The sequence below is a fragment of the Diadema antillarum genome, unplaced genomic scaffold, assembly GCF_040938485.1.
Source record: "Diadema antillarum isolate AM-2024a unplaced genomic scaffold, OU_Dant_1.0 seq00001474_RagTag, whole genome shotgun sequence".
In the NCBI taxonomy this organism is placed as follows: domain Eukaryota; kingdom Metazoa; phylum Echinodermata; class Echinoidea; order Diadematoida; family Diadematidae; genus Diadema; species Diadema antillarum.
Genome location: NW_027272213.1, coordinates 341,991 through 364,545, shown reverse-complemented (window position 1 = coordinate 364,545; position 22,555 = coordinate 341,991). Strand labels below are relative to the sequence as shown.

General features: G+C 39.9%; 1 protein-coding gene across 1 annotated transcript; it reads left to right on the top strand.

The window, feature by feature from the left end:
• Nucleotides 1-1,256: 1,256 nt before the first annotated feature.
• Nucleotides 1,257-20,909, top strand: LOC139709849 (iduronate 2-sulfatase-like). The gene is made up of 8 exons (XM_071621810.1): nt 1,257-1,324; nt 11,897-11,967; nt 13,675-13,820; nt 14,217-14,394; nt 15,585-15,673; nt 16,278-16,706; nt 18,302-18,428; nt 19,488-20,909. Exons 1-8 carry the CDS (start codon nt 1,305-1,307, stop codon nt 20,345-20,347), a joined length of 1,920 nt encoding a protein of 639 aa, XP_071477911.1. The 5' UTR covers nt 1,257-1,304; the 3' UTR covers nt 20,348-20,909.
• Nucleotides 20,910-22,555: the final 1,646 nt, after the last annotated feature.

The following is a 22,555-nucleotide window of genomic DNA, read 5'->3' as shown; positions in this document are numbered from 1 at the left end:
TAACGACAAGGGAGAAATGGGACGGTGGGAGGGGGGGGGGGGGGTAAAGTGGGACATCTATAGAAATGTCAAAGTTGGAAGGCGTAATGAAACATTAGTATTGAAAACAGTCAAACATGCTTTAAAACTATCTTTATTTCAACAAAACAAGTTTGAACAACATGTTTGAAAATCTTAACTGCTTTTGTTTCCTGAACAAATTATGCCCAGTAGTTAATAAATATAAACTTTATGCCTGCTGTATCTCCATTATCTTTATTGGTCTTTGCATTGTCTTTTCAGAGTACATCAACTGTGAATTTGGGTGTAATAAATATCGTTTGATTCAACTTTCATCTTAATATGTCTGTTTGTTTTGTATGAATTCCAAATACATGATTGTAATGGTATTATGATGAGGGATAAATGGGACACGTTGTCCCAACTGTCCCTCACCATGACATATACATAAATATGTAGGACTACTCAGTAACCATGCAGGAATTTGTCAAAAAACAAGTTATATTAGTTGCATATCAATAAGGCTCACCACCAGCTTAAATTGTGCTCTTGAAGTCATGAATACAAAGACAACAGGTTAATTAACCTGATTTAAAAAAATAATATATTTTGGGGAAATTTTTCAATAGCAATTTATACATACATGTGTACCTAGAATTTGCCGAACTGCATGGCTTTCTTAGTGTGATGTATGGTTGCTAGGGGCTTATTGTAGATATAAGCCAATCGCTGATTGGTCGAACAGTTTTTGATTCAGAGAACGTGTCCCACTAATTGACCCGCGTCCCAACTCGCCCCGCTCTCCCCTATATACCTGCATGTATTCATCTTATGAAAAACTAATCAAAACTGCAAGATTTATTTTTGAAAAAAAACACTCCAAAGGGCATCATTTTAAAAAGTGTTTCTTTGAGAAGCTTTAAAACCCTTAAATGTGCAATTTCACATAGGTATAGGGGCAAATATCATTAAAAACACATTTATGATGATGATAGGGCCTACACTGTATACGAAATATTATGACCTCCACATAGCGAGCTTTGCCCACTGTGCGATCTCACCGCAGCTTGCACTAGCTCGCAGGCGTGTTGCAACAGTGGGCACGAAACCTTGCACTTGCACTCGAAGGGTGTATAGGTAGGGTCCTATGTAGGAATTGCACGTGATCAATCTACAACTCTGTTTTGTTGTGGGGCCGTGTAAATTCGCATGGATGTTTACCGAGTGTAGACTGCAATGGTGGGAGCCGATACATTTCGTTCGCTTTCATTTTCGAAGCTGCGATACATTATCTCTGTGTTGACATGTCTAGCTCATGCTCCAGGTAAGATGACTTTGTGTGTATTATTATCCTCATTTCCAGTGGTTATATGGATATGCATATTGGTTGTGCGATGTGTGATAGACTTTGTTGACATGCCTTGCCCTCCACTGCACTAGCTGGCGCTGGCCTGGATGGACGGACAACAAGTGAAGTTGAACGGTGCAAGTTGTGCTAATCATGACCGTACTATCGAGTCCTCAATATGAATTGTCAGCTGTCGATAGATTTGTCAGAAGAATTTGTTCTTTCTCTGACCTTTCGCGGGTTTCAGGAATTAATCGACACTGCATATTCGAGCAGCAATCAAACGTTGAGCTTGTATGTGTATGCCCATTACCGTATGGGGGATGGCAAACCATATCCCCGGACCCATGCACGCACAACATCTAAATACGCGTTGTACAAAATCTTACAAAAGTGCTGCACTGCAGTGTGTATTTCTTTTATCCAGTGGCAGTTTAATGGGGAGCATCCGCTTTATGTTAAGTATGTTCATGTCATTGGTAATGCAATGTGGACATGCACTAGTATGATCCCAGCCAAGTATACACGCAGGCTGCAGTGTTATAACAGGCTATCCCATGACATGTATGATATTAATGCCTTGAATTAAACATTGGTTTCTGTCACATGCCTGCGTTCAACCCAATAACTGTAGTACAGTATCGATAAGCATATTCTTGCCTTGTATAATTATGATATCTGAAATAGTATAGCGTGTCAAGGCAGTGCATAATGATATCTGTTCAAAAGTAAGGATTACTTTCAGTTTCCATAGCGAAAGTACGCATACCCTCGCACAGTGTATACGATAAATGTGTTAATTATTTAATTAATGATGAAATCCAACACTCTAAAATCTGTAGGTCCTATCTATCGCGCGTGCACATTGAAAGATAAATATAGGCCTATTGCATGTTCTAATCTATTCAGTATTATAATTATGCTCTATGACTCACATCGTGTACGTGCAGCACCGGTTTTTTCAGCGCATTTTGCACTGATGTGCTTGTTGGTTCATATACTCGCTTTGTTTAATACATATTGTTTACACCTACACGAAATTATAAATGACTCACAAATCGATATAGACTTTAGCGATGACAATAACGGTATCTAAATGTAGGTTCCAAGAAACTGCATGCGTCCCTGTTAAAAGCGCAACTAATCTCTGGCAAAGGACAACTGAATGCTTAATATATCACATAATCATTGACCATCATCTTCGAATTCCGCGTTCCATCGTCCAAGAAAGTTATGTAGGTATTGTGTTTATGGAAACCTAATGCTTCACATAGCCGTATTATTTTGCTCACTGTTACACTACTTCATTGCGATTTACTTTTTTTCTTTTAGTCTTCTCACTATTTCTGCAACCAAAATGAGGCTACACCCTATATTGTTGCTCCAATCGTATTCAAGGACCGTAGTCAGCACTATAAATGCAGATAGAGCACATATACGCATCGGAATAGTTTCAGATTCTTAGTTCAGCCACTTCACCTGTTCGGATTGTTTTTACACTAAAAGAACGGTCGCAGTTGTTTCTTTGTCAGCGGAGTTTAATCTGTAGACACAAAGAAAAGAAGACTTTACCACGACCATCATACAAGACGATCCAAATAACAGTCATCATTGCCTTTGTTCATTTTGCTCATTTCTTTGCGACCAAGCAAAACCCGAAATGATGATTAACTTTTGAGAAATAACTTGTCCGAAGAGCGACAAAGACAGAATGAAATGTTGATTATTGTAATAATAGGAAAGCGGGCAAAGAATACATGGTACCACGGATGGAGCGATAGCATTATGTAACTCCATGAATGTAGGTTGAATCAGGGGGGTAGCCACCTCCCTGGTTGAATACTGAATTTGAATACACGTAAAACTGAATGATGACGTTCTTTGTAACAGGATAAAAAAAGAAATACAACAATTTGCTGTATTATGTTAATGAGTACGTTCCCTGGTTTAAATTGCACTGTATGAATATGTTACGTCAGCCATTAATATGACAGCTGTTCAATTTACTGTAATCGCCACTCACTGATCGTGAAAGGGTCATTAATTGAGAATACAGCAAATGAATGTTATCTACTGTCTTGATCATGCCCGCACAATTTATCAATTATACATGAACCTTACCTAACATTCATAATCGGGAAGATGCAAAGTTCGACGAACTTTGTCTCATCAGCTACACAATGCAAAGGATAGCACAATAGTGTTTATTCCCAGAGTAAGTAGGCCTACTATACTAAACAAATTCCGCCGGCAATGACATCATTATACCGATATGCCACGTAAGTTTAAAATTTTGCGTGTGCTTATGTGTGTGTGTATGTATCTGATGTCTTTATAATTATGTGTATTAGGGGAATGGAGGTATGCGCCATTTTCTGTCTCAAACTGATCGAATTTGTCTGACAACAGTACTGAAAAGTTATTTTCACTGACGATCAAGTGTCCCGGTCAGTCTTCTCATAGGCATATTTCTTGTCATTGGAAATCAAAGCGCAAAGTGCACGGGAGATTCCACAGTAAAGTTGATGCATCTGTGACCCCAGTGGGACGACTGAGAAAATCTGTGTTGTGAGGATAATTAATTTTCATTTTTTTTTGTCTGATTTACTCCGTTTATAATAATATGTTGTTATTCTTCACCGCAGATATTGCTATACCTTTCATTGTTACACAATATCAACGCTATACGAAAACACACAAAAAAAAAAAAACATGCAAATAAACAAACCACAAATTGAATTAAGTGAAAGCGTATATGTTTCTTCTGAACTAAAGAAAAAAGAATTATTAAAAGGTATGCAGATGCAGTGCATGTATACAAAAGAATGTACGAACGAGAATAGTCGATATTAAAGGTTTTCTTTGGGGTGTTTTGACAACAGTTTACTGACATAGAGCGTAATGACTTTGAATACTTAATCATAAAAGGGTCCGCTGCCGCGAAGCCCAACGTTCTCTTCATCGTGGTCGATGATCTCCGCCCATCTCTTGGTTGCTATGGAGGCCCCATCATCTCGCCAAACATCGACCAACTCGCCCGTCAGTCGGCAGTCTTCACTAACGCTATGGCTCAGGTAAGGGTGCCCATCACACCCCGTAATTATCTCCGCCAACTAAAGTAAATGTCTTTCTCCTGCTGGCTTTAGTTCATTAAGACTGTTTGTTTCTGTCTGTGAGCAGTCTAAAAAAAAAAAGGTGTTAGCGGATTTTTATGACAATTTAGGATATAGGCCTAGTATGTTCGTTAATTGTGGACTATAAGAAGCAGGTGGTTATTCTTTCGATTGTGATCGAGATCACGATCCGCACGAATAATATTGCTGTCAAGGATTTGTGCAGAGTTCAATAGCTTTAGTAATCCTTTTGCAGGAAGAAGTTTGCAGTAGTGTGTTAGTTCATCTGAGGTCACACTTAACACGCCAAACACATTTGGGTCCTATTATAGTGGCTGGGAAAACGAAGCATGTTGAGCAGAGACTCCCACTGAAGTCAAACATTCTTGCTTATGAAAGGCATGATTGAAAGATGGCGACATACATTATCGTGCATTTTCAAGTGGAAACCACAAATTGCTTCAGTTTTAAAATCGAAAATTTTGCGGAGGGGCTGATTCTATCATCAATCACATTTCTTTGGGTTAAAAAAGATATGGCCTATACGTTACATCGTTATGTCGTATAGCTTTATATTCCATCATACATTGCACTAATGAAGTCATGGGCCGTAGTTAGATGTGATACTATTTTTAAGTGTTATGCTTGCTGGTTTCAAAAGGTCATTAATGTACGGATGCAATTGTTATGGGAGTGTAGATGATATTATTAGAAAGTCCATGATGACTTCTCATCCCGTCCATTTGGTTGTATGGCATACAGCTTTTGTGTTGGTTATAAGTGGATTTTGAGCTGGTCTATAGACAAACTTGATTTTAAACGAAATTCATGACTCAGAAATGATAAGATCATGCCGTTGTAGAAATAGTAGTAAAGGTATACGTGGTATGAAGTTAACTGACTGTGACTGTGTTTAAAGGAATGGTATATGATCGAGATGCGAATTCACCTTATAACTTTTTATGCCTCCGCCACGAAGTGTCGCCGGAGGCATTATGTTTTCGGGTTGTCCGTCCGTCCGTCCTTCCGTCCGTAATCAATGTTGTGGACAGCGTATCTGAAAAACCGTTAGAGGTATCCTAATGAAACTTGGCATGTATATGTATGAGTAGGCGAAGTTGTGCCTATCAACTTTTGGGCACTCAAGGTCAAAGATCAAGGTCAAATGCTCCAAATTTTAAAATTTTTCCTATATCTATGCAATGCCTGGAGGTATTTTCTTGAAACTTGGTGTATACATGAACTAACAAATAAAGATTCCCCAGAGAGAGAGCTTTGGGTCATGAGGTCAAAGGTCAAGTGAAAATATGAAAATTTCACTTTTTCTCCATATGTCATAAATATTTCAAGGTATCTTCGTGGAACTACATGCATGTACTGACTGGCAGTGATCATGTAGGGAATTTAGGGGGTCATGGGTCAAAGGTCAAGGGTCAAAGGTCAAGGTCATTTCATCAAAATGTCATTATTTCTCTTTTATCCATGCAAAGCGTGCAGGATTTTTTTCTTGAAACTTAGTGTATGCATGTATTATCCAATACAGATTCTCTTGGAAGTTTGTTGCCAAAAGGTCAAAGGTCAAGTGAAAGTGTTAAATTTCACTTCTTCTTTAAACTTATAAAAGGGTCAAAAGTTGGGTACCAATCCTCAAATGCCCAAATACCTGCACTCTTAGACAGTATAGCCATTCATCCAAATAAACCTAGTTCAAGGAAAGTGAACACTCAATGCATTTGTGGCAAACCTGTCATTTCAATATTTTGTCAGTTATGTGAAACTGTCATCACACATTGTCGAGACATTGTGCTATAGACCTATTCGGAGAACCATGCATTATGGCTCTATATTTCTAGTTGTTAGATACTTTAGAACCACTTTATGAAATGTTACAAAGCATACAATTTTAGAGGAATTTAATGTTTATTTAATGAAAATTGGTTTTGAAATATCAAATAAAAAGCAAAGAAAGAATTCCATAAAAGGTGGATCTCATCTTTTATTAAAATCGCTTTGTATAAGAATTCTCTGCCATTTCAAAACCAATTTTCATCAATTAGACTTTCATATTTCATAAGTGGATTCTCAGTATCTAAAAAAGAAAAGAAAAGAAAAAAGGAAACCCCAAACCCCATCTCAATCAAAGTAGTATAATCCTTTAAGTCCAAAACGTTGTTTTCTTTTCCCTCTTTTTGAAGCAAGCGGTGTGCGCCCCGAGCCGGGTCTCATTCCTGACGAGTCGACGTCCAGACACCACAAGGCTGTATGACTTCGGGTCCTACTGGCGAACACATGCAGGGAATTACACCACACTGCCGCAGCATTTCAAGGACAACGGTTACATCACTTTATCCGTCGGAAAGGTCTTCCAAGGAGGTGTGTAGAACTATCCCCGAAGTTAGTGTGTACCACGCTGCTAACACCGAAGGCCATTATATTTACAAGTGATTCGTGATTCTTTGCTTTGTTATTTATGTATGTTATGACCAAACTTCGGTAGAAATGACTATCGTACTGAAATCTTATGGATGTCATTGTCTTCTTGTCAATGCTGTGATATAGGCCTATTCGTAATTACTGAGTAGCTTGGCTGATAAGCTAATTTTCTTTCCTCACTATACGATAGAAAGATTGTGTGACTTTTGTTTCAGCAATATTGATTGACACGTTCCTTGGTCAATGCATGCAGGTGCTCCGGGTGGAAAGACTTTGGACTACCCGTACAGCTGGTCTCTGCCTCCTTATGAGTCTTCAACAAATGCCTACAACAAAGCGAAGGTATACACAGCTAAGTTACATGTTCCGACCTGTAAGAGTCATGTCACGCCATTTGAGTAAGACCGAACAAATTATCAGAATACTGGACTTTTCATTAAAATTAAGTATTAAGTTACAGAAATTCTTGATATAAAAAAAAAAATCCTGTACTCGTGAGATATTGTAGTGTATTCATAGATTTCTTAGTATGGATACTCGCAAACCATGACGTGGTGTGCGTGCATAGTAATTTTTTGGTGATAGACATTCGTCATTTTGAACCCAAGATCTGTAACTGATCCAACTCCCTCATGTAATAACGATTCTGCTTAAGTTTAATCAGTGTCTGACTGTGTTCTGCGTTCTTTAGGTGTGTCCGGGGCTGGATGGCAAACTCTATAACAACGTCATGTGTCCCGTCAATGTGACGGAAATGCCGGGAAAGTCCCTTCCCGACATTCAAAGTTTGGAAACGGCGGAAAACCTCCTCAAGATAGTCTCGGCCGCGGAGACTCCAAACGATCATTTGTTCCCCGAGCTACGCTCCTTCCTCCAAGCAAAGGTCCAGTACAGGCCGGGGAAAACGTGGCCGTTTTTTCTGGCCGTGGGGTTTCGGAAACCGCACATACCCTGGAAATACCCGAAGGAATTCCGAGCGCTCTATCCCTTGGATTCGATTGAAATCGCTCCCAACCCGAATATACCCGAGAAGCTCCCGAGTGTAGCTTGGGAGAATTATTATCAGCTCAGGCTTCGAGACGACATCAAGGCACTGAATCTGAGTTTCCCTTACGGCACCATCCCACTAAAATATCATGTGAGTTTATATCATAAACTGATTTAAGTCAGACTTTTATGAGAAGATAGTTCAGTCCGCCTATAGAAACACATCGAGAATATAAATCGACGTTACACATTAATCAATCATATCGCATTATCTAGGTGTAATGAAAGATTCCTTATCATACTTTATACAAGAAGAATATGATTATTGTAAAGATATTCTACTAAAATACACTTAAAAATAAAGTTTGGCGGAAGAGGTCAGAAAGGGGGGGGGGGGGGAGAGAAAGGTAGCACATGTTCATCCCAAAGTAAATAAATGAATCATTGTTAAGTTAGGTGCTTTAGAAAAGCAGACAATGGCAAAATAGTTTTGTTTGAAGTTGTAAGCTCAGAAACACCATCAAGCCCGGCAACAGGAAAAGGAAAAACTCACATTATTATCTATATAAGAGAGATAGGGAGAGAGAAAGGGGGCGGAGATTAAGCGATCAGAAGTGACTTACCGGGGGTGTTTTCTACATACTACAGGCTGTGATGAGAAGGGGCTACTACTCAGCAGCGTCCTACACGGACTACCTTGTGGGACGTCTCCTCCAGGCGCTGGAAGAGACTGGACACGCCAACAACACCATCATTTCCCTCGTCGGTGACCACGGTAAGATTCCGGCCTTCCCACCACCTAACCCATCAACTGCATCACTACCAGCAGGTTTCATGTCATCAGTAATTGTGTCTCATGTCAGTGAAGATAGAAATGTTTGTTCACTGTCGCTGTGCTACGAATAAATCAGTGGCCAGAGCTAGATCTCGAAGGCTCAAGTTTAGATTTAATATCGTCACGGAGCAAAGCGTATGATGTGCTGGTATCTCCATGTGCCCTGTTTAAAACGTATTAGAAAGTGCAGCATCCTGACTTTGGTGATCGGTAATGACTTACTGACATACCTGTGTAATTCGATACGTGTACTATCTACTAAGGATGAGATATAGAATCCCGTGCATTCAAATGTAATAAGACTGTATTTATTGAGTATTATGCAAATTGAACGGGGACCTTTCGAACTAGAGTGTTATTGTTCAGTTCAATTAAAACTTAGTTTCGTTCATCGTTTATGTTTGTATTATCGATTGTGTGATTAATTCAAAATGATACATATTGATTTGCGTTGGACAGTGTCTTTTAACATAATGATAAAAGCAAGTTACAATACCTTTTATTGTATGAGTTTCGTGGTTATCATCTTTCCTTACACAGGTTGGTTTCTCGGTGAGCATGGAGAGTGGTGTAAATGTTCTAACTATGAACTAGCTACCAAAGTGCCTTTGCTCGTCCACGTGCCGAACTTGACCGATTCCCGGCAATCGTCCTCGCCGAAGTTCCCGCTCATTGACGTGCGCCAGTCCGTTCGCGACTTTCGACGACAGCATACAGGCAAAAGGACCTTGGCGGCGGTGACGGGAGGGGGAGAGAGATTTACGACGCAGAGAAACGGCTTACAGATCGAAGAGATGGTTGAGCTGGTTGATTTGTTTCCTACCTTGACGGAACTCGCCCGACTTCCCGCCCCGCCAATCTGCCCAGATAAATCGTTCAATATGACTCTCTGTACAGAGGGAGTAAGCTTCGCCCCGCTGATCAAGCCGACAAAGCGATTCGTGCGCTGGAAGAACGCGACGTTCAGCCAGTATCCGCGGCCGGGAGTCGATCCCGTGAGGCACACGGACCTTCCCGCTCTGGACAAGATCACCATCATGGGCTACTCCATGAGAACGCGGGACTACCACTACACGGAGTGGATCGGCTTCAACCACACCACTTTCGAGAGGGACTGGTCGGACGTGAAGGCAAGGGAGCTGTATCTCAACGAGAAGGACCCCGAGCAAAACGACAATGTTGCCGATGACGCTGGGAGCGAAGCTCTGGTGAAAGTTCTAAGCCAGCAGCTCCGGCGCGGTTGGAGGGATTGCCTCCCTGTGCACAAATGACCATTGTAACTTTCGGGACTCTCGGCAGACTGAAAGTACAACTATGCTTTCACGCAATAAATTGATCTCTTACGATTATATGCAAGTAAATAGATATTTCACGCACGAGAAGACGAAAATGCAGTCATATTTATATTCTACGGTCCATATTGCAGGAATACGGTCCCCAGTCGTCCGGTTTCGTTTGTCAACTCGGTACCCTTTCGTCACCATGTTATGCCAAAACAAGTCTTGCTATCTTAAAAGATACTTTGGAGGGGTCAGGCATCTGTCTTCCTTTTCATTCCTCTATAGAGCTTTTTAGGTCCGTTTTCCCGAGAGCTGGTAGGGAGAGTATCTTTACAAATAAATCTACGTCATGTTTCGGATGTGCTTTATTTCTGCCAACTACATTATATTTCTTTATCGTTATACTGATTTTTTTTTTCAATTTTGTGCATTATGAAAGGAGTCGTGTCAAGTTGGCACAGAAGGGCCAGTCGCACTCAGCATGTTTTTGTATTTCCCATTTCTCGCTTAATTGCTGCAAATAATTATTTAAAAGGAAAGTAGATAAGCTAAGTAATTATTGTATATCACTTGCAATATGGTATTGACGAAATTCCGGTGTAATACTTTTTTTTATATAAACGTGAGCTGATTGTCAATGTTCGTTGTTTGATCAATTTGTTTGATAGAGCCAACTTCGAATGTTCGGATCATATGAATACCCAGTGCAATATTTTATCTGAAGTGTTTCATATCCTGCAAAGCCCTACCTAAAAGAAAAAAAGACAGAGATTAATATTTTTACCAAATAAAAATAACCGAGATGCTTTTCGTTGACAACTCTTGCCTCTCTTGAATAGACCGGTGTACTATTCAAATTCTATGCATATAGCCTACTCTTTCCATAAGTGAGGTTTTACCTAACAACTATAGTGTCTGTTACGTTGCGTTATATGTTTTAGCTACCTCTACGTTGTGATTGTGGACTTGTATATTAACATGACTTATTTTCAGTGAGGTGCAACAAAATGTGATATGTTTTCCTATGCTGCTATAGTGACAAATTTGGGTCTGTGGTTTGTGTCAGTGACGAAGTTTTTTTTAATGTTAGCATTTGCGTTTTCATTTTGCTTTTCATGTTTGTTTACCAAGGATAAGTCAGGGTCTCCCTGAATTTATAATCGTCTTCTAAATGTACGAGCTTTTATCAAAGAACATTCATAAAACGAGTGTAAATGTGCCCCTGATTGTTTGTGTGTATGTAACTTAAATCACGGTTTTAAGTATGGATTCTAAAAGCATGTATTTTTCGTTATGCTGTACTTTGTCATGTATATTGGCTCTGAAATGAAGGCATCGTTTTGAATGCTAGGAGGAAATAAACGCACAAACTTAACAAAAGAAAGAGAGAACACGACAGAAATGTTCCTTTTGAATGACTGCTTGATTATGGACGGCCTTCAAAGTGTCGACATATCTCACGATACAAACCCTTACACTGCATGAAGGGAATTTTATAGTTTTCAACAATACTTGCGTGTTTGTGTGCATGTGTGTGTGTGTGTGTGTGTGTGTGTGTTGTGTGTGTGTGTGCGTGTGTGTGTGTGTGCGTGTGTGCGTGTGTGTGTGTGTGTGCGTGTGTGTGTGTGTGTGTGTGTGCGTGTGTGTGCGTGTGTGTGTGTGCGTGCGTGTGTGTGTGCGTGTGTGTGTGCGTGTGTGTGCGTGTGTGTGTGTGTGTGTGTGTGTGGTATGTGTATGTGTTAATGCAATATCTACATCCACAGGAATGTCCCTCCCCCCCCCCCCCCGTACCTGGTAGCTCTTATCGCATAAACACAGAACAAAGCGGAAGATATTCTAAAGAACGGAAACAGCTCAAATCCTCGTCAACTCATTTTTAATCGGCATTTTGTTCACACAGGACGATGGCCGTACCGCTGCTGATATACACTGTGGTTGCCTGTTTCCTTTCACAGTTCCAACTGGATTCAGGTAAGTTAATTTCTTCACAGTTTGACCTCTCGCTGTTTAACATCGACATTGCTCAACCCTTCGTATCATGTCATTGTAATCAGGCGTGATTCCAATATTTCTGGAGAATTTCCCGTCTTCCCACCTTATTTCCCATTCATATCTCTTCGTTATTTCTATAGGTTTCAAGCCAACCTGCATGCCAACAAACTTCATCAGTTTAAAGGGAATGGCTAGTAACTGATCAGTGGGAATCAGTGGGAAAGCTGGGGGATTGTTCCAATCCTTGTGGGATTCATTTAAGAGTACATTATATATCTATTGTTGTGTGAAAATTATATGCTTCAGAATGGTCTTATATTCAAGTAATGTGCAGTTCAATGTTTCCACGTGAACATGCCTGTGCAGTGACGGGGCAATCGTTAACGGCCCGTGAAAAAATCGGATTGGAACAATCATCCCCCAGCATTCCCACTGATTCCCACTGATCAGGTACTAGCCATCCCCTTTAAATTTGCCTCTAGGTTTACATGGTTTATGTAGACATGTGGAAACTGGTAACCGTATTAATGGCGGAACGTATTTCCGTTTGGGGAGGGAAAACAGAGAGAGAAAAAAAAAATACCAACCCTGTATGCACATATTGTACTCCACATAATTATAGTGTACTCGACACATTTCAGTATAGGAGTTCATCCAATTTAAAGCAACAGTTGTTGCTATGCCAGGCAAGGCGAGAGTGTCAGGAGGAACGTTTGTCTCATGCGTATGATTGCATACCTTTTGAGGAATTTTAGTTTTGTTTGTAGGCCCTACCAATCTATTTCATTTTCTCATTATCTCGTAAGGCGCTTTCACATCAGCCCGATGTTTCGAAATAGCGCGCTATTTTCTTACTTGGGAAGTTAAAAAATATCTCGAGCTTGGATTTTTTTCGGGCTGATGTGAAAACGCCTATTGAGTCGGGCGACGTCTTTGGAAGGCATGTTACATAAAATATTGTATTCCAGATATCTTGATAATTCACGAGTTGCAGGATGCATTCGTCAATGGGTGCAACGTAAAACCAACAATTATGCTTTACCACTTTCATGCAATGAAAATGCTTTCTCTATGTATTCATTTGATTGTACGTTTGCAATATAGTTGTAGATAAGGTAGGGTAAGCCTCCATGCACCAAGCTCTCGTGAGCTCTGATGGATACCTTTGTTCAGAAAATACGCGCGAAATTTGGTAACATGTTAAAGCTTATTTTTCTCAATGTAGCGATTGAGCATTCCCATTTTAGCGTGTAATTCAAATCTACTCTACTGTTTTGATTTTCTCCGAAGACCTAATATAGTAATGAACCAGTTCAGCCAGTTGTTCCTGCTGAATATAGTTTAATACTCGGAATCCAGTTTGAGTATATACGTATACATAGATATGTTTTGATACGGTGTCGGCGAAGACGTGGACGAACTTTCTGGTTCTGATATGATTACAGGAAAACACTGTGTGGCGTGTATAGGTATTTCTGGTGCTGAAATATAGGAAAACACTTTGAGGCATATAGGTCTGTCTGGTGCTGACATTAATAGGAAAACATTTTTTTTTTTTTTTGGCATAGGTATAATGCAATAGAAGACTTGCACTTTTCAGCAGACACATCTCCTTTCTCATCTTGGCGTGATGAACCAGATTGTGTATCATACTTGACGTATTCTCCTCATGATTCTTAATGATAGCCAGTAGGATCGACAAGCCCAATGTTCTTTTCATCGTGATCGATGATCTGCGGCCATCACTCGACTGCTATGGCGGCCCCATCATCTCGCCAAACATCGACCAACTCGCTGCGCAGTCGGCAGTCTTCACCAACGCCATGGTCCAGGTATGATTAATGGTGATAGGTCCTGTCTGGAGTTGAAATGTTTTGCAGTCGAAAATATTATTATCAATTAATGTTATATTAATTTGCATTATTTTTTTATTATCTAGGCATATCCGATTTGCTGATCTTCGCACAGCGTGAGCTATATGCGTTTAGGGAAAAGCTGTGCGTTGTTTGTTGTTGTTCTTTGCTCCTGGTGAAATTATGCAAAGATTGACATGAGAATGAATGTAATCATTGTGCATCAAGGTGCATCAAGGAGAATAATAATAATAATGTCTTAAGGATCTCATCGGATTACAGTCTCCACAATCCATGTCTAAATAAGATGTACAGTTGGAAATGATTACAACGTTATCATTATTTTTTCTCCTGACCCGTCGCTGCCTTCATCAGCAATCCTTGTGCGCTCCCAGCCGAACGTCCTTCCTGACCGGCCGGAGACCAGATACCACCAGGGTCTACAACTTCGACTCGTACTGGAGGGTTTCGGGCGGCAACTACACCACGCTGCCGCAGCATTTCAAGGAGAGTGGGTACTTCACAGCTTCGGTCGGCAAAGTCTTTCATCCGGGTAACTTAAAATCGAAACACAGTATAAAAAGTGTCAAAGTGTGTTATCATGAAGCCATTCATCGCCATGAAAACTGGTTCTAAACAACGTCATCTGGACCGAGTGTTTATGCCCTTACCTGGTCCCAACCCAAGCCAGAACAAAAGACTATGAAATTATCATTATGGTACTGTACTCTGAAAAGGTGTTGAGACCAGGGGTGGCGACTGTCAGCTATTGTACCTTACGCACACATCAAACAGTCAAAGCTTGTAATTTCTTTTTCTTATAGGCCAATCACTCATGTTGTATGGAGAAGACTTATTCGTTGTTATGATGTTGTTGCAAGATTACTATGAGATCAAAAGAAAATACATAATTTGAAAACTGATCAACACCTTCAACCAGTTGCATTTCCCTGAATACTTGGAGTCTCACTTGACTCTTCACTTACCGCAAGCAAGTTAATCATTTTGTGCGCAATGTTATTGACAGCATGGGTAGTGATCCTGCACGTGATCGAAAGCGTTCGGACTTGAAATTTATTTTTGTATGATTGCCTTTCAAACTTTCACATTCATTTCTTTTCTTCATCTTGTGATAATGGAGAAGAAGAAGAAAGAAAGAAAGGGAAAAAAAGAAACGCATTTTCGGCAGGTTTTTGTCAGACCATATTTAATCCAGCGGTAGTTAATGAACTACCCATTCGCCCCCTGAGAAGCAACATACACTTTTATCGGTGGCACGAAGAATAAAGTCTATATCAACACAATTCTTGGCTTATCATTGGTATACACAATTGTTATATAATAGATGAACTATGTACTGGAATATGAATCATATATATATATATATATATATATATATATATATATCATTTCACCAAACGAACTAAGTCAATTCGTGCTAATATGAGATATTTGCGATTTCAGCTGCTATCCCCTCCCCCCCCCAAAAAAAAAATAAAATAAAAAAATATATATATATAATATATATATATATGAAATATGGGAGGTTTTTATCACTTACTTCAAGAATGTTATCTCTGGAAAAGTTTTATTTTTATTCTTATTTTTTGCTCTGTTTATGATATACTTAATTTAAAATGTATAGAGATGGTGCTTAACTAGTTTTCTGATCAAGCTCTTTTGTAATAGACATCGTGGGTTACAGTTTATTCAGGTAGGAAATCTATTCATTGGTGTTAACAGGTGTTCCTAGTGGAGGCGATGACGACTACCGTTACAGTTGGTCAATTCCCGCTTACCATCCTTCAACCGAACAGTACATCAAGGCAAAGGTGAGAAATGGTATGCCATTCCCGCAGCATACTTCATACTTCAAACCCAGGGGAGTGAATTTGTCTATAACTTTCTCTGCAGCCTGGTACATTTCAGGGTTCCCCTGTGCCCAGCATTTCTTCAATAATATGCAAATTCGACATAGAGAAAAATAAGGATTCTGGCTACCCCTGTGATGACTATTTCTGAAGAACTGCTGTTCGTTTCCCATGTATAACTCTTCCAATTACTTCTTCTTCAGAACCAATCAAGATGGTAGTTATAATGGAATAACCGCAGTATGAAAACCCTCAGACTCAAAAGGGACGTAACACAGACCTGTACATTTTCATGAGCACTTTGTTATCATGGCGTATGAGTCTTTTTTCTTCCAAACTATGCAACTTTTTTTTTTATGGGTATCTGGTCAATGTCCATGTAGTGCGCGTCTCTATATTAGAAAATAAAAGCAATACAAAATGACCAATCTAGAATAAGGTGTGTTGTAATATTAACCCTTCGCTGGACATTGCCCTCAATTTAATCTATGCAATTATCTCCTGTTTCATGGGTCTGCCCAAAGACGAATATCCGTTTCCTTCCATCACTTTATCGATTTTCAAGGTCTGCCCAAATTTGGATGGAACATTACATAACAACATCATGTGTCCAGTAGATGTAGAGGAAATGCCTGAGCATACACTTCCAGATCTACAAGCCTTTGAAAGGGCAGCTGAAATCTTGCGGAATCTGTCGGTCTCCGCAAGAGGGCGCCCTGGCTCAGACGATTCGGCGGACGCTGGTTTTCGGGAGTCGATGAAGCCGCCGTTCTTCCTCGGCGTCGGGTACCGGAAACCGCACGTTCCGTGGAAATACCCGAAGGCGTACCAAGCCCTGTATCCACTTGAGTCGGTGGAAATCGCGTCGAATCCGAACATACCCGAGAAGATGCCGAGTGTGGCCTGGGATGACTTTCACTCGTTGCGACTTCGGGATGATCTCAAGGCGATGAACCTAAGTTTCCCGTTTGGCACAATACCACTGGACTTCCATGTAAGTTTTTTTCGTGAAAACAGCACCAACAAAATATAAAGGTCGGTGTCATTTATTTGTGCTTGCTCTCTTCAATTTAAAGGGGATGGCTAGGAACTGATCAGTGGGAATCAGTGGGAATGTTGGGGGGTGGGATTCATTTAAGAGTACATTATATATCTATTGTTGTGTGGAAATAATTGTTTGCTTCAGAATGGTCTCATATTCAAGTAATGTGCAGTTTAATGTTTCCAGGTTAGCATGCCTGTGCAGTGACGGGGCATTAAACTGCACATTACTTGAATATGAGACCGTTCTGAAGCAAAGAATTTTCACACAACAATAGATATGTATAATGTACTCTTAAATGAATCCCACAAGAATTGGAACAATCATCCCCCAGCATTCCCACTGATTCCCATTGATCAGTTGCTAGCCATCCCCTTTAAGTATTGTTTTCCTGCTTGGCCCTGTGTATATTACCCAGCATAATAGCATGACCAGGTACCCATGTAATCTCCTGGCTTACTCCGTGGACACAGGAAGTAAAATATCTTGTCTGAGTACACAGCAGTGATCTCTTGTGTTACCACCTTTGTCAGTTTTGTTTTGTTTTGATTTTTGTTTTGTTCTGTTTCATTTTAGTGCTTTTTTGGGGGGTGGGGTGGGGGTTAACTGTTTGTTTCTCTGTTGTTGTTTTGCTCTGGTTTTTTAGCTCACCTATAAAGCCGAAGGCTCAAATGAGCTATTGCGATCGCTCTTCGTCCGGCGTCCGTCGTGCGTTGTGCGTAAACTTTTTACGTTTTCATCTTCTTCTTCTTTTTTTCACTTTTGATATGCACTTAAATGGTCAAACCATCGAATAAACTTACACAGCGTAGTCGGAAGCTACATAATTATCATCCGTACAACAAACAGTATGAAGCTAAAACAACATGACATCTGAAGGAACTCTACTCTCTTAGCCTTTAGAGTAAGAATTTTGTTGCCATAAGCACCATTTTTAATGCCAAAGTGTATGGCATATTCGCTGAAGGGTTTGGAAAGTTTGCTCTCCTATTCGTAGTTTGAGCTTTCAATTGGCTAATCAAACCTATCTATCCTGTTTCAAAGTTAACTTTGAACCAACATCAAATCCTCTTGCTGAGATTCTTTCCTGTTTAAAAAACAAGAAGGAGAGACTGTTCTGAAAATATTCCCAGTTTTTAGGCACATCCATTCATGTATGTATGCTTGAGACATTTTAAAGAAAATTGCAAGATTTTGTGGTTTCAAAGGTTTTATCAGTCTGGTCTGCGTTCTCGATGTAGTTTTATACATTTCGTTCCGTCAAAAATGGCTTTTGGAATAGACTTAGGGAAACATGCGACAGAACCCCGTCAATGATTCTAAGTAGAATGTTATAAATGGGTCGGCATGACTGTAATTATTGGTTTGTGAAGATGTTAACGTGATGACGATAATTGCGATGGTAAAGAGAATGACCAAAATGCAAACAAAAATATAATTGTCCTTTTTCATCATGAATATTTGTTCCTGTACCTGGATAGAATCGTACGGAACAGCAGCAGCAACTATGATAGAGTGTTATCATACTTTAATGTTATTTCCTCCAGGGACCAATGCGTCAGAATTACTATGCGGCAGCAACGTACACCGACTACCAGGTTGGGCGTCTGCTTCAGGTTCTGGAAGCTTCCGGTTTCGCCGACAATACGATTATCCTGTTCGTTGGGGATCATGGTGAGCTTCAGCATCTTAATCAGTTAAAATCAAAGAAAAAGCTATATATTGTTATTGCAGTTCCGAAGATGTGGTGGTACTGTACAATATCTCTTTACTGGTCGTAGAAAGTAACTTTGGTGTCACTAGGATCAACTTTTATGTTCTGTATGGTGTCATCAACTGGGTTTGATCATACCGTTTATATCACAAGAGAGGGAAAGGAACGGAGGGGTATATAGGGGAATATAAAGAAAGATAAAGATAGAGAGAGAGAGACAGATAGACAAACAGAATGGAAGAGAGAGAAAAATATACCTACATCGTTCTGGCGTAACTAATGCACATCTCTATCAAAGTGCGTTTAAGATTTTCATCACAATCATGTGGTGCATTAATTTTAGTAGGTCTGTCGCTTCGAAACCTTAGAAACCTCATTCCTTGGTTTAAAGAGCAGCTAACTTTATTCCCTGGATAGTGATTGTGAAGCCTCTCTCAGTGAATGAGATACATTGTACGTAATAATGCTACCATATCTGAAGCTGAAGTGAAAAATCGAGCATTCGTGGTAAATACATGGTTATCGGGTAATTTCTGTCGGTTATTCTCCCTGCTTCCAAACTTTCGTCCCTCCAAACCTCCCAATAAAGAACCAAACGCCATTATGCTACTTCTATTTCCTACCTTTAGCAAACTTTATCTTCTCTCCACAGTCAGGTCTGTAACGATCTTATGCACTAGATGTAGTTTTTGTTTGTTTTTCAGATGGGTCTTTTCGAGTCTAAAGCAGATGTATGATCATTAATGCTTTCATTGTATATATTTTTTTCTGTTTGCAATTGAAATAGGTTTGAATGTTTCAGCAACATTCGATACCATCTTTGTATTTCACGGATTGAAATCTCTTGTCAGATTGAGTCAACTTTGACACCTGTCAGCTTTTCAAATACCAAGAAACCAATTTCATTTGGAATTTGTTGCAGCGGGAAATTTGTGGTGACAATTAAGTGCTCCTATTAATGGCAGACATCTTTGCAGAGTTGTTATGATGACCGTTGTTATTACTTTGGATGTCCTCAGGTTGGCAGCTTGGTGAACACGGTGAATGGTGCAAGTTCTCAAACTTCGAGCTGGCCACCCGCGTCCCACTCATGGTGCACGTTCCCGGTGTGACAGATACTAACTGGCTTTCCGCCCAAAAATTCACCCTGAAAGACCCGCTCAAGGTCCCCAACAGGGTTCTGGTAGATCACAAGGCTGATGGCAAACTGTCATGGAAGAAGTTTAGAGACGACAAGATAACATGGAAGAAAAGCACCGGCCTACCTGTTGGTTTACCCTTTCGCAGTCCCAAAAGCGAAGGCAATGACGTACTTGAACCTAAAGGTAATCAGCATGGTGTCAGTGTTGATGCCTTTGTAGAACTCGTGGACATATTTCCAAGCGTGTCAGAGCTTGCTGGCCTGACCGTCCCGCCAATATGTCCTCCGAATTCATTCGATGTCGACTTCTGCGCAGAAGGTGTCAGCTTCGCTCCGTTGATAATGGAGGACTACATTGCTGATCGCTGGACGACCAATGACAGCAGGAGCTTGCAAAAAATGAAACGATGGAAGAACGCAACCTTTAGCCAGTACCCCCGCCCAAGCGTGCATCCAGGGAAACTAACCGATGTTCCGCACCTTGCCAACATTACCATAATGGGATACTCGATGCGCACGATCGAGTACCACTATACAGAATGGATCGGCTTCAGCAACACCACTTTTGAAGGGGATTGGAACGACGTGAAGGCTCGGGAGCTTTACGTGAACGAACTCGACCCTGAGCAGAACAACAACGTGGCTGACGTCGAAAAGTACAAGGACATCGTTAAGATGCTTAGTGGACGCTTGCAGAGAGGTTGGAGGGACTGCCTCCCTGTCATTAGTGGAGTTTAGCTCATACTGAACAGGATTAAGGAGTAGATCGTCAATACAAACCGGTGCATGGTCGTTGATCAGGGACAGCAGCAATGATTCTATCTTTTTTTAGCGGTGACACACATTCGCTCCTGCGACAATTGTCCGGTCTAAACTTCTTCAAAGGGCTTAGGGTCAGGGTCAAGTAGCATTTTAGATTTAGTTTGATGTGAGGATTAGGATTAGGGTTACATGGTTATGTTTGTTGGTAGAATGTATGTTTGGCTTAACGTGTAGGTATTTCATGGGAGCAATAAATCTTGTCGCAGGAGCAAATGTCATGGAACCTTTGTTACCGGTACTATAGCAATAGCTAGACAACAACAACTCTGTCCGTTGCAACAATAACAATATTGCTCTGACTTCAACAAAACTATGCATGAAACAAGTCCAAAACAGTTTGTTTGTTTAATGTTTGTTTGTTTGTTTGTATGTTTGTTTGTGTTTTATGCTGATGAGAGAGGAAGGTATATGAATGAATGGAGGAGACGTAGACTCTCTACAGGGAAAGGTCTCGGCGTCATAGACATCGCTTCACATAACACAGACACAAACTCAAATCTTGCTGCCTGATAAAGGTTGCAATAATGTTCAAATGGATACCCCCCCCCAAAAAAAAAAAAAAACAACAACAACAACAACAACAAAAACAACAACAACAACAACAACGAACGAATAAGCAAACAAATTATAAGAAGAACAATAACAACACTAAAGCATTCAACTATTTTGACATTCCATATAATTATGTTATGTTGTCATCATTTCGCTCTGAATAAAAAGAAATCATATCACTCTAGCTCTGCTGTCAAACCGTTTCATTTACGTGCTGGTTTATTGTTCTTGTATAATTCTAGACAATCTGGTCAGTCACAGAGTATTAATTGTTCGTGTAAAGCATTCAACCATCCACTTTCACAGTTTTCTTCATTTTTACGTTTTCTACTTTACGTGGTTCTGCATCAGACAGATTATTTCACACACAAACCGATTTCTAATGTGTCAGTTTTTCTATATTCAGTGACAGCGTTTGAAAAATGCAACGTTCATGCTACAAGGTTTCTTTGCATTTCTTTCCTGTTTAAGAAAGGGCTGTATCACATCACATAGTCTACTTACAATGATGCTTATCATACGCCTTATCATTAAGAGTAGAAATGCGTAAGAAATAAATGAGGATTCGACCATAAGAGACAACACAAAATCTTTTTGAGGAGATACGCACTTGCTTCAAAGGGTGGGGGATATGATATACCCTAGGCTTCTTGTAACGATTCCAAATCCCATTCAAGATGAATTTGCCCATTTATACTACCGCCTTGATGATATTGACCAAGTCAAGGATTTCGGTTTCCATAATGACATACCATATAGATCAAAGGTGCGTATTCTTCAGTTTTGTCATCGCATCATAATTTTAGCTCTCAAGAAAGACAATTTTTCATCGTTCTTATTTTTCACTAACAGTAGTTCAATTCCATTATAACTGTCTCACTACTTTGTGTTGACATGCGTATTTTTTTCGTGTGCACGTATGATGTTCATTTTGATAAAACCCACACTGATCAGAGTGTGTTTCACCATAGAAGTGAAAAAGTAATAACATTGAATTGGATTGAAATACAGAATCCCTGGAACAGTTTTCTGAATGTCCTGTAGTTCTCCGCTAACGTCGACTGCAATGTCTTCTACAGTATGTTGGAATTGTCAAGCACACAAACAGCAGGGGATTCGAACTCTTTAACGTGTACAGTATTTATGTATCTAGTTTGTTGGTCAGTTATGCACATTTGTCTTCAATCTAATTCAATTATGACAGATTAATTGTCTTTTATCACTAGCTCACTGATCAAAAGAAAATCAGTCATTGATTAGGGCCTATGTAAAAACTGTAAATTTCCACTTGTATAGTACGATATTATTTTACATAACAAGAAACAAGAAGTAAATTAAATGAGGAAAAGAGGCAAATTCTAATTGTCTGACACTTGCGGTTTTCTTACCTCTACAATTCGTAATCAATTTTCTTCGATTCCACTTCTTTGTTTTTGTACGCATATACATATAAATATATATATATATATATATATATATATATATATATATATATATGGAGAGTTTTATTGCAAAATGACCTAAATAAGCGCCATTTTTAAACATTTCCAAGTACGGTTTATCGATCATCAG

Excerpts from the sequence above, each read along its gene's own strand:
- LOC139709849 (XM_071621810.1), top strand. The coding sequence starts at position 1,305 with ATGTCTAGCTCATGCTCCAG. Across the intron at positions 14,395-15,584 it reads CGGCAAAGTCTTTCATCCGG|GTGTTCCTAGTGGAGGCGAT; the intron begins GTAACTTAAAAT and ends TGGTGTTAACAG. Across the intron at positions 15,674-16,277 it reads AACAGTACATCAAGGCAAAG|GTCTGCCCAAATTTGGATGG; the intron begins GTGAGAAATGGT and ends TCGATTTTCAAG.